The sequence below is a fragment of the Bidens hawaiensis genome, unplaced genomic scaffold, assembly GCF_021521415.1.
Source record: "Bidens hawaiensis isolate Kalapana, Puna unplaced genomic scaffold, B.hawaiensis_p1.1 tig00025826_1, whole genome shotgun sequence".
NCBI lineage: Eukaryota > Viridiplantae > Streptophyta > Magnoliopsida > Asterales > Asteraceae > Bidens > Bidens hawaiensis.
The window spans coordinates 86,453-98,642 of NW_027494150.1; the positions used below are offsets into that span (position 1 = coordinate 86,453).

Sequence of the window (12,190 nt, forward strand, 5' to 3'; positions counted from 1 at the left end):
CACAATGTCTAGTTCAAATCTTTTATTGTCGTAATTCACCAAAAATAACACAAGTGAGATCGAACTTAAGTGTTCACCGGAGAACATAGGTTTACATCCATTCAACTAAACATCACCTTTAGAAATATAAAACTTTAAATTCTTATAACATTTTAATTATCTAAATAATAATCTTTTACTTTTACAAAAATACAATTATCATATACGATCATACCCTTGTTGATACCATAGTCCGTATAACCTTATAAAGATAACCTTCTGTAATTTCATCAACTCACACTCTCTCTCTTTCTACATCTCTCTCTCTCTCTAGGATGTTGATGCTCTTTCAATCCTCTAATCACAACTAAAGATTTAATCTCTTGATTAACCATAAAGCTGTATAATCAAGTTTGATTAACATAACATAACATAAACATGGAGAGTACGGACTCATCTTCAGCATCAAAACAACCACAGTTACCACCCGGTTTCCGGTTCCACCCCACCGACGAAGAGCTCGTTGTTCACTACCTAAAAAAGAAAGCCGCCTCCGCCCCTTTACCCGTTTCCATCATCGCCGAAGTTGATCTTTACAAGTTTGATCCTTGGGAGCTTCCAGGTATATATAGCTGACGCAGCTTATTGCCTGTTTACTTGTAAATACTATTTTAATAAAATAACAGTTTTTAACTTCATGAACAAAATATGCAGTGACGCAGTTTATTAACCGTTTACATGTGAACACTACTTTTTAATGAAATAATATTTTTTTAACCTTTTCAACTTTTATTATCTATTTTTGTGTAGCTAAGGCCACGTTTGGTGAAGAAGAGTGGTATTTCTTCAGCCCGAGGGACCGGAAGTATCCGAACGGAACTCGGCCAAACCGAGCTGCGACTTCTGGCTATTGGAAGGCTACTGGGACCGATAAGCCGGTGTTGACGTCCGGTGGAACCCAAAAGGTTGGTGTCAAGAAAGCACTCGTGTTTTACCGTGGGAAGCCTCCGAAAGGGGGCAAAACGAATTGGATCATGCATGAATATCGTCTTACGGATAATAAAACGATATCGAAGCCACCAGGATGTGACCCAGTTAATAAAAAAGCGTCGTTACGGGTAATTAGTTTAGTAACTTTTTTTTCTTATTTTAATATATAGTACTATTATTTAAGTCTATACCATTATTATTTTATTTTCACACACCTTGATACTGCTAAGCTATAATTATTTTTTGTTATTTATTTATTTTAGTTGGATGATTGGGTGCTATGTCGAATATACAAGAAGAATAATATGCAACGACCAGTGGAAAGCGACGGCAGCGATCACCAGATGACGGGGATGTTGTCGTCGATCCCACCGTCGATTTCACCTGGTGTGACTAGACCGACAGGTTTCAACATAATGCTGGAGAATCAAGATCAACACAACAACATAGTCTACAATACTATGTTACACCACTCAAACGACAACGACAACGTCAGCATCACAACATCGAATCTTCTTCCTATGAAACGATCATTCCCGGGTTTTTTCTGGCCCGACGAAGGGCAAACAGGTAATTCGCCATACATGAAACGGTTTCTTTCAGATGGCAATAATGAAGGTGGAGTTATGGAGTTACCACAACAACAGGCATTGTTAGGGTCATACCAATTACCTGCCATGAACTGGTATTCATAGATCATTTTTGTTGAAGTGGTTATGATTATTGGGATATACTAATTAATCATTATTATTAATATTATTATTATATATAAAGGTTGGTCTTATTTATAATATTTATAGTAGATGTGGGGGTGTGTATATATTTATAAAAAAGGTGTATGTATATGGTTTCTATTGAGAAACTTTTAAGTTAGATGCAACTCAAGTATGAATAGTGAGAGGCTCAACATTTAGTGACAATTGTCGGTAATTTGCTACCAATTTTAGGTGATTGTGGGCTGCTACTGTTATGTATAGAGAGATGCAGATAATTAATTAAATGGAAATGATACCTTTTTATTGTTATTATTGTTCTTAGAATAAATCATAGCTATGGTTCAACTGTTTTAAGTACTTTTAAGTCTTTAACTTGTGTTTTTTAGATTAAGTTTATGATTACATGTTTTCTTCATATCATCTTGAATAGTTAAGTTTTAATCTGGTTGATTACTGATTTTATGTGTATGCTTTCATGATTGAATCATATCCATGTCGTCACGCAACATATTAGATGAATTTCAACGATAAATAATCTGTCAGTTATTTGTCCATGAATGAGTATTAATTCCAGTAATCCGTGAATGAAAAAGTTCGTGAAAAAGTCGGGTGTAGGTAAAGACTATATACAATTAATCAACCTATATCATTGATTTTAAGGTAACATATTGATATTTTGTGACAAATTAATTATAAGATGCATGGTTTTTTGTAAGTGTCCTTTAAAGTAAAAGCTTTCATCTTCTTTTTGAGGTATTTTTCCATCTACTGGCCACTATAGAACCCTAAGAGGTAATATATGATTATATCTTTTTATTTTGTGGCTTCTTAAGCTTTAAAATTTTGCAAAATCTGATGTAACGTCTATTTTATGAATAATTGTATACATCTCTATATGTTAATGGTCACATAGACCTTTTTGATTCAATAAATAATCATTACCATATATGAACATAATTTATTTTTTTCTTTTCTTTGATTATAATGTTGTTACCATTGATTTATACTAGTCAATTATTTTGGTTGTTCAAATTTAAATATTGTTCGTATAATGTTCATCATCATTTGTTGTTGAATTAAATCTTTGAAACTTCAAAAAAACAAAATAATAATAACTTGTTACTAAAGCATAATACTATGCAAGAAAAGTATAAAGTCTATATCTCAAGCTAAGGGTTAAGGAAATTTGCTTTTGGTTTAGGACATAACATGAATGATATACTTTAAATTTCAACTCATGTAAGTTTCAGTTACTTTTTAGCTGAGATAATACACTACGAATATTCTTTTAAATTGTATTTATTTTTTCTTGGTCCCACACTGAGGTTGTTTGGCAACCACCTTGGTGCTAGGTTAGGCTGAGGGGTGTGGGGCTTCAGCGGGGGCGCGAGAGCTCCTCCGGGCGCGAGCACCACACCACCGGGGCGTGAGAGGGGCGCGAGCGCGGAATTCAAAGCAGGCGCAAGGTGGGTCGCGGGAGAAAGGTGGCGTAAAGGAGCATTGGGGTGCGTGACATAGCCGTTGGAGTGTACACAAATGAGCCGTTGGGCTCTTTAATTTAATAAAAAAAAATTATTCTTCCTATATATAAACCCAATATCACCTAAAACAATTACCACACCCAAAATCACATAAAACAATCACCACAACTTCAAAAAAAAACCCAAAATCAACCCATCTTCCAAACTTTTTTTTAAAAACATGTCTGGAAATTGGTACCCAAACCTAGATTCAGGTTATAGTTACGACGATTTATGGTCGTCACCAGACCAATCGATGTTTTTTTCGGGGTCGCAAGAAACATCCGGCTTTCAACAATCCAACATACAACCGTCTCCTAACTTTGTTGTTCCGGAGACACAAGAATCACACGGTGATGCTATGGGAGCAAGAAGACGCGTCCACCGAAAAAAACAACTTGCAACGGACGGGCCGGGACCGGCTTCGACTCCGAGGATGAAACGGAAAACCACTCCGTGGTCATCGGATGAGAAGGAAGCCTTGTGTCGGGCTTGGATAGTCATTTCTGAGGATCGGCGTTGCGGTAATTGTTTTAACGTTTTTAATAATGATTTTAAAAAAAAAAGTTAATTAAAAAAGTTAACTGGAAATCTAATTTAATTATTCATTTTGCAGCCGACTACCAAAAAAGCAAGGTTTTTTGGACAAAGGTTAGGGAGACGTTCTATACGCTCGTTGGGAGTACAGAGCGAAACGCCGATATGATTTCGGGTCGGTGGTCCGAAATCAGAAAATTTGTCGTCTTGTTTACTAATCTTTTCAACAGGAACGCCGGTCGTATGAGACCAAGTGGCAGTGATGATTTGGCGGTTTACAATTTCACTGTCGAAGAGTGGAGGCAGGAGTGTCTGCGGAGGTATGGGACGGTGAAGACGTGGGACGATGTAAAGTTGTGGGAGAGGTTGAAAAGGTGTTCCAAGTGGGTTGAGCTGGTGGCGCCGGACCATGATGCGGAAGTAGGGCCGAAACGGACTAAAACTAGTTCGTCTGGAGCGTATAGCACTTCTGCCGCGTCGGATTGCAGCGTTGGATTTGACCTAAACATTGCGGGGGAGGAAACGTCTTCACCGCCGAGGAGGCGGCCATTGGGACGGGACGCCAAGGGGAAAAAACCGGCTGAGAGGGGAGCCGTAAACATCGTCGATCTTGTTGAATCCCTCAATAAATTCAACAAAACCATGGAGGTGGTCTCTAATGACAAAAAGGAAAAAAGTTGAATGAGAGATTTGGACTTCCTTACAAGAGACTTCAGTAACCTAAATCCGGTCGATCAAATGCTGATGGAAAAGCAAAAGGAACGTATCCGAAAGAGGTTGATCGAAGAAGACCAAGCCGAAGAATAAGAATAATGTTTTTTTAGTACTTGAATTTTTATTTTATTTTTAGATATTAATGTTTTTTTTTAATGTGTGTTTTTTTTAATAATTTATGAGTTTTTTTTAATAATACGTTTTTTGAATATATTTATAAAAAAATAAAAAAAAATCCGCTGGAGCCCCTGCTCGCGCCCCTCCACACCAGGGCCAGGGGCTCCAGCGGGGGCTCCAACACCCATCTTATCCAGTTTCTCTCTCTGCCACACGTCACAATATTATTTGCTGGAGCCCCCACTCGCGCCCCCGTTAGAGCCCCCCACACCCCTCAGCCTTATTAATAGGCTCAAACCAATTAAAATGTAGCATCTAAATTGATTAGTGTGCTCCAAAAATTTACCTATTGAAACTTAAAAGGATTCATTAACCGATTCAAATGTAGTTTTTTATGGAATTACTAATAGACTATTAAACAACCCCTGAGTATTAAATATTAGGTTAGTTTTAAGTGTGTTTGGTTCAACAGAAGTACATCTCCAAATTGGTCACCACAACTTATACACATTAAGTTTTCAAATAATACTAAATGAAATTTTACCCATTTTTCATTCACATGTGTTCATAACCCTCATTTTGTCACTCACGCACCATCTCCTCGGCCCACCATTACCTCCTCTGCCATCACCTTCTCCAGAACAACTCACCACCATATTGGCTACTCAACACTTACTTGCTCATAGTCTCTTAACCATTCATGCTTCTTACGGGTTCAGAACTTATTGTTATAGAGGTCACCAAACAACTGCTTAGCGTTAATGGCCAAAGATATGTTCGGCGATTGACGGATCTTGAAGAAAGTTGATGGGTAGCACACGCTAAAAGAATCTTGTTTGGGGGTTGTAGAGCCCCCTTATGTGGTTAGGTATTTTGTATTATTTAGCTTGATTATCGTTTGTATTTTACCCGTTCGTTTAAGTCTTTTATGTATGTTTGGGCCTGAAGCCATTGTAAACAAAGCCCGTTGGGCTCTTACGAATGAAGTATGCCTGGTCATGCTTCCACTGTAAATGGTGGAAGGCATGGCATGCAAAGCAACCTTTAAAAAAACAATCTCACCAACTCCTCTCTACACCTTATTCTCTCTAACTTACTTAATTTAGCAAATAATTAAAACACTAACAAGTTCCGAGATCTAGCTCGGTTATAGGTGATCTCCACTATCCTACAACTAAGATTGATTCAAGAACATGTTGTAAGATCCGTTTAAGAGACCTACAAGGGTAGCCGATATATAAAACAAAGAAGAAAACATAAAATTATGTACTAAACTTGTATTTCGTAGTGGATTTAATTTGTTGTCTTATTTTATACCGGTGGATGATATTTATTATGAAAATGGAGATGTATAAGATGTAATGAGTCCACTTGAATATCTTTCATTCAATGAGAAGGAAGATTGAAATGATTTTAACATGTTAAGAGGAGACATACGACAACTTCTGGATGCGATAACTTTCGTTAGTTGATCAGTGGAAATCCTCAAAATAGAGGGGAGAAGAGATAGAAGCAAACTCAAGTTGACCTGAGATCCATCAATCAAATTAACCTTTTTGTCGACTTGATTGCGACATATATACAACCCACACACCGTTATGTGTGTTGTGTTTGAGTTACATGTTTTTAAGTGAGTATAAGTTAAAGTTGTTGTCTTTGACATGAATATATGATGTCTCTTCATAGTCATTCTCACACAATCACACCCCTGTTTGCCAGCCACATTACTCATAATATAGAGTGAGCTTCCAAGGCTTTCTTTATGTCAATATGTCATTTAACCTCCCGTTCATGTTATCAACTTACATGTAACCTTATTTTTACATTCTACTTGTCTCTGATTCCATTGTATACAAACTAAGGTATTGATGTTGTGTCACAAGTTTACCGGGTACCGAATTTCATGATGAAAAACAATCAAAATTAATAATTTGATGACATCCAAAAAAAATATCTTAAAAGATGAATGCTTTTATTATATTTAATTACACGTTTACTTACCCTTTGATGAGCAATTTCAAAGTTGAAGGCGAAAGATTTCTGAAAAAGGAAATGGAAAGTTGAAAGTGTATGAATAATGCATATAATTATGTGTGTGTATGCATATGTTCTACTGGATCGCTTTCAAGTCTTAACAAAGGAGCAAAAGATGATAAAGAATTGATATTTTATTAAAAGCAAGAGAAAAAAATAACTCATGAGTTTGACTTATTCAAATCCAGATCATGAATGTTTGGAATCCATATTATGCAAGGAGACATTGCTTTTGCTAATTCGAAATGAAGGGTGATATAAAGTAGGTCTTCATCTTCAGGCATCATATTCATAGTTAGCGCATTCATGCTAGTTAGCAGTTCCGGCTCCATATCAAGGATATCGTCACTAGCATCAATATCGTCACTAGCATCAATATCGTCAAAACCTTGAAACTTTTTATCCAGGAACTTGTTCAGAAATACCGTAATGAAAGGAAGATAGGAGTTTTTCGCTAGGTATTTGACCAAATAAGATCGTCCAGTTCCTATAGAACCTATCACTAAAATACCCCTAGAGAGAGATAAGGCCAAGCGGAGCGAAAAGGGTTTCATATATTATCCTAATGACCTAATCCCCTTCATAATCACATCAATTAGTAAACTTAATGTTATCTTGGGACCAAAAGATACTTTAATTTGTGATAGGCTAAACAACTTTTACATTATAAAATAAGTTAGGGTTTTCTAAAATAAAATATATTTAATTGATGGACATGTGTCAGTTCCTTATTTCACTAGAAAGATGATCAAATCTTGAATATCTAAAGTTAAAAGACAAACATGTAATGTTGTGTGAAAAACAAATGTTAACTACTACAAATACCATCGTAGGGTTTTTTGTTTTATTCAGATTTGAATGAGTCAGATCTGAATGAGCATCTGTCTTATTCAGCAACAATAAGTTTGAATGATGTTGACCTAATTTTAATTATTCAGATGTTTTTCTGTTTTAAATCAAACAGTCTAAAGTCTGAATGAATCAGACGTTTAGTTTAATAACAAACAACCCCTTAGTTTAAAAACAAGGGATAATTGTATATTTCCCTCTCTCTAAGAACTTACACGTTTAGTTAAATTTTAGCGAGAACTTATATGCTTGAAGTTTTGGTTCTACGCGATAAGACAGGTAAAAGGTTGAAAAGTAAAGGGCCCCGCTCTTTTGTAAGAAAACCCACACTTACGTTGTTAGAGAAAAAAGAATGAAACATAGAGAGCAACAATGGATTGCGAAGAGAAAAAAAACAAATCATCGATTTCTTATGTTTCCATCACTTGTAGGCGACTAGGTCTAGCATCATCCGAGCACCTAGGAGCTTGCAAAGTACACCTTTGACAACTATCGTTCGAAGTAGATGACACTTATACGTTTCAAGTAGCTAGGTATCACATTCATCTACTTAGTCCAATTTCAATATATATTTGCATGCTACTAAACTTAACAATGTTAAAGAAGACAATTCACAATGGAGGCAGATCGAGTCTTTGTTAGTAACATACCAAAATCTTTCGCTATGCTTCAAGGATACGTGTCATGAAGATCCATACTAGTGTTTAACCTATTGGCATATCAAAGTCTTTGCAGATTGCCACATTTGGCTTGGGACACCACGAAAAAAATGTCGGGACTCATATGTACACTTAAAGAGCTATATAAACGTCGTTTTAGTTAACAAGTCCTTTAACACAATATTAGCATATTAAAGTTCATAATGTGTAAAAAAAACCCTAAAAAGTCTATTTATTGTTCTATTAATGTTTATACATTTATCATCTAAAGTTACATACATTTAATATTTTATACAAAATAAGTACTAAGTTTTGAAGAGAAATTTCACTTTTATTCTAAATAATTATATATTTGTTGCTTTTCAAAAAAAAAATAATTATATATTTGTTGCTTTTCAAAAAAAATAATAATTATATATTTGTTTTGTGGGGAAATTTGAGAGGCAATATTTGCAATCTTTTTTAAAATTTTGTAAAATATATTTGGTGGACCATCATCATATAGAATCATTATTGTAAAGTCACAAAAATTAAATCACACTAATATGTCTTTCCATTGTTAGTAAACATTACAAATCAACTTTAATACATGGTGTGTTATCACTTATCAGTCGCTTATTTTGGTATAATCTTAATATGGACTTAGATTATTTTTTTTCTATAATGGAGGATTTGATGCTCATTAACAACAATACCACAAGAAATCGCCTTCTTCCACATTAAATTGTATAAGTAATTATTCTTTTATACGATGCGTACACGTAATTAAGTGATGGAACATACGTATACGTATAAGTATGCGGTAGATCGATAAGATGGATACATTAGTTTGAACTAATATGAATTCTAACTATATTTAAGCCTCATTTTAATACAACTATAGCAAAATTAACATCTCAATTGCAAATTAATTATGTGACAGTGACTCTAATATCCCTTTAATTTTTTTTATATTTTTTATTTAAAAATTTTTCGTTTCCCTTTCTATTATACAAAACAAAATCCATGTCATGTCATGTTATTGGCTTGTTATGTGTAGAAGTTGATGTTCAAGGTTTTCGAGTCCTGATCGAGTTGTCGACTATCGAGTTTTGTTTTCTTTTTCGTTTCGTTGTCAAGTTAACCGGTAGCAAGTAGAGATTCTATGGTTCTTTTGGGATATAATATTTTGGTTGTTGCAAGAAAATTCAATTAATTTCATTACCTAAAGTGAGATTTTATTTATTTCTGTGTGCTCTTATAAAAATTTAGAAGAACTTATCGAGATTTTACATGATTTGTGTTTCGCCGTATAACATATACGTCGTGTATGTTTTGTCCTAGCGTATAAGTATATACGCTCATAGTTTCTTCCAATAAATCTATAGTGTATCTAATGTCATCTAATATAACAATATGAAGTTTTCTAATAAGTTAAGATACTGATGATTGATGAGGTAGGGTCGCGTAGGTTCGAAACTTTGAGGTGCACAAAAAACCCAAACTCAACACCGGACATGAAAAAAAAACCCGAACCGGGTTTCTTTTATACATTGGTTTTTACTACCTAACCCGTAAGGTATGGATGGGATATGCATTTCAGTATCAAAACCCCGTACCTGGAACCGGACCCGATTTGTACACAGTAATACTCGAAAACAGGAACGGTTCCATACCCTGAACCGGGCTTTTCCAATATCCAAACCAGGTTTTCCAAATACCGAATTTATAACCTTAATTACCATAAATATACCTAAAAAATTATCCGAAAAAAATTTCCTAAAAAAGCGCAACCCCTTAAAAAACCCAATTTGTACGCCAAAATGGCCCCAAAAAAGCCAGAAAATAGGGTTTTTTCAATACCCGAAAATAGAGTATTCAAATACCCGAATCTATACCTGACCCGAACCCGGTGCATAGGTATGAATTTTAGAGACAACACCCAAACCTGACCCATGTATGGCCAATACCCGATCATACCTGAACCCGATTTCAAAACCGGGTATTTGAAAAACCTTGTGCACTCTATCGAAACCGCTTCTTGCTAAACCGGTTTCATTTCCAATTTTGTTTCCCAGGCGGGTCTTTTGTTTGCACCTCTAGTATCAGCCCAGCCTAACTAGGCTTAATTTCAATGAACCCAAGTTAAAGCTAGCCCATTAAGGTTAAGACCCAACAGCCTTCTATATATAATTAAATAGAAAACTCCAAACAAATTAGAATAATTCACCAAATCTATAACCTCAACGTCTGATTAAGTCAAAATTATTGGAAATATTAACTTGCCCAAAGATTAAATCTTGTGTTTTGAAGTCAAAAGTCAACGTCTGATTAACTCAACTTTCAAAACCATGAACAAGTTTTGGTCAACTAGAAGATGCAACTCACATTAATAGGTCTTCAAAGCATATTATGATTTATGAGTGAGGAGGGCGTTGACTTAACCCGCCCGACAGACTTACCTGGCAGTCATTTGACTTCCGGTCAACGCTCAGTCGGCTTTCGGATTTCGGTTATGTTCATGGCTCCATAGATCATTTTTGTAATTCATTATACACACATAAGTTAACTCATTTTAACGCGAGCCTACTTTGACTCGTTATAGCAAACCCACGCGCCCAGAAGATTCAAAAGCTGAAATTGGGTAGAGGTCTTCGGGCATGTATGAAATCTTTGCATCGGATTGCGCGTTCAATAAACTGAGAAAACAAGAATTCATCGGAACGTTGCAGTTTGCGTCGCGACAGGTTTGGGTCGAAAAGAGATTGAGTTAGAACGGGTTTTAGGTTAGAACAAGTTCGGGTCGAAATGGTTTTCATTTACTATTCCATTTACACAAAACATGTTATGAAATATTATTTAAGATATCCAATACCAAAATGAGTCATATTTTAAAATTTAACAAATATATTTATTAATTTGTAATTTTTTTAATGAAAAAAACATGTATTTGGACCAAGATGTGTTGATGACACGTTGCATTTGTCATGAGCAAATTGTTTTGACACAAGGGGACCAAATCATAAATCTAATTTTTATGGTCATCAATATTATGTAATCTTAATGATGTATAACTAAAAATATCTATTTAAGCATTTGTGGTATAAAATTGGTCCATCACATATGAAATTTATGGAAATAATAATTATACGGTTGTGAGAATTGCCTACACCGACGATAATCATGTCTTTGTATTAGATATGTTTTAAATTATAATTACTTAAATCTTTTAATTCATTAATGCGGTGCATGTGTTATTTGTGTAATTAGCTTATCTCATATGTTTATCATGTGTCTTTCATTCACATATTATTTTGGTATTATCAGACTAGGGGTGTTGACGGTTTGGTTTAAAACTGTGAAACTGTCTAAGTCGGTCGGTTTGGTTTTTCTTTTTATCTTTCGGTGGGTTGGTTTAAAAATTTTTCAAACTGTATCGTAATGAATCGGATTGACACCGATTGAGCTCCCACCGTGTCACCATTGAACGGCGCGGTACCTTGCGAATATGTAACGTATTTAACACGCTCCGCCTTTGAGTAAAATACTTAAAACCATTTGGATAGGGTGCAAGTGTGCAACATACATGATTTTGTTATTACGTTTGTTATAAAACTGTTAATTTTAAATGGGCCTTTAAAATTTACAAAAATGTTATATTTTCAAGAATTTTAACAAATGGGCCACAGTTATGAAATGAGCCCAAACCTAAATCATTTGCAAGTATTTAAAATAACAGAGAACCGGTAAAAATAAGGTAATACCGAGATTTGAACTCGGGTTACTGGATTCAGAGTCCAATGTCTTGTGTTACCAACCGTCATCAAGTAATTATATATTCTGTAAACACTTAAACTAAATGTAAATGTTTTTTCTTCCTGTTAATTTCATTGTACATTTTAATGTTTTCTTAATATACATATATAGTTGATGATCGTTAGCATAGTTGATAATAAAAATTATGGGTGAGAAGAAACCCAAATGACAGAACTGAAACCGAATTAACCGAAAAAACCGAATCGAAGCATTAACCGACGGTTAGTTTTTTGTTTTTTTAAAAAAACCAAACCGAACCGATTAATTATGATGAAGATTA

General features: G+C 35.0%; 1 protein-coding gene across 1 annotated transcript; it reads left to right on the plus strand.

Moving 5' to 3' along the window:
- Positions 1–279: 279 nt before the first annotated feature.
- On the plus strand, positions 280–1,999 carry LOC143572386 (NAC transcription factor 56-like). The gene is made up of 3 exons (XM_077057564.1): positions 280–601; positions 790–1,097; positions 1,233–1,999. The coding sequence occupies exons 1-3, from the start codon at positions 418–420 to the stop codon at positions 1,662–1,664; spliced, it is 924 nt and encodes a 307-aa protein (XP_076913679.1). The 5' UTR covers positions 280–417; the 3' UTR covers positions 1,665–1,999.
- Positions 2,000–12,190: the final 10,191 nt, after the last annotated feature.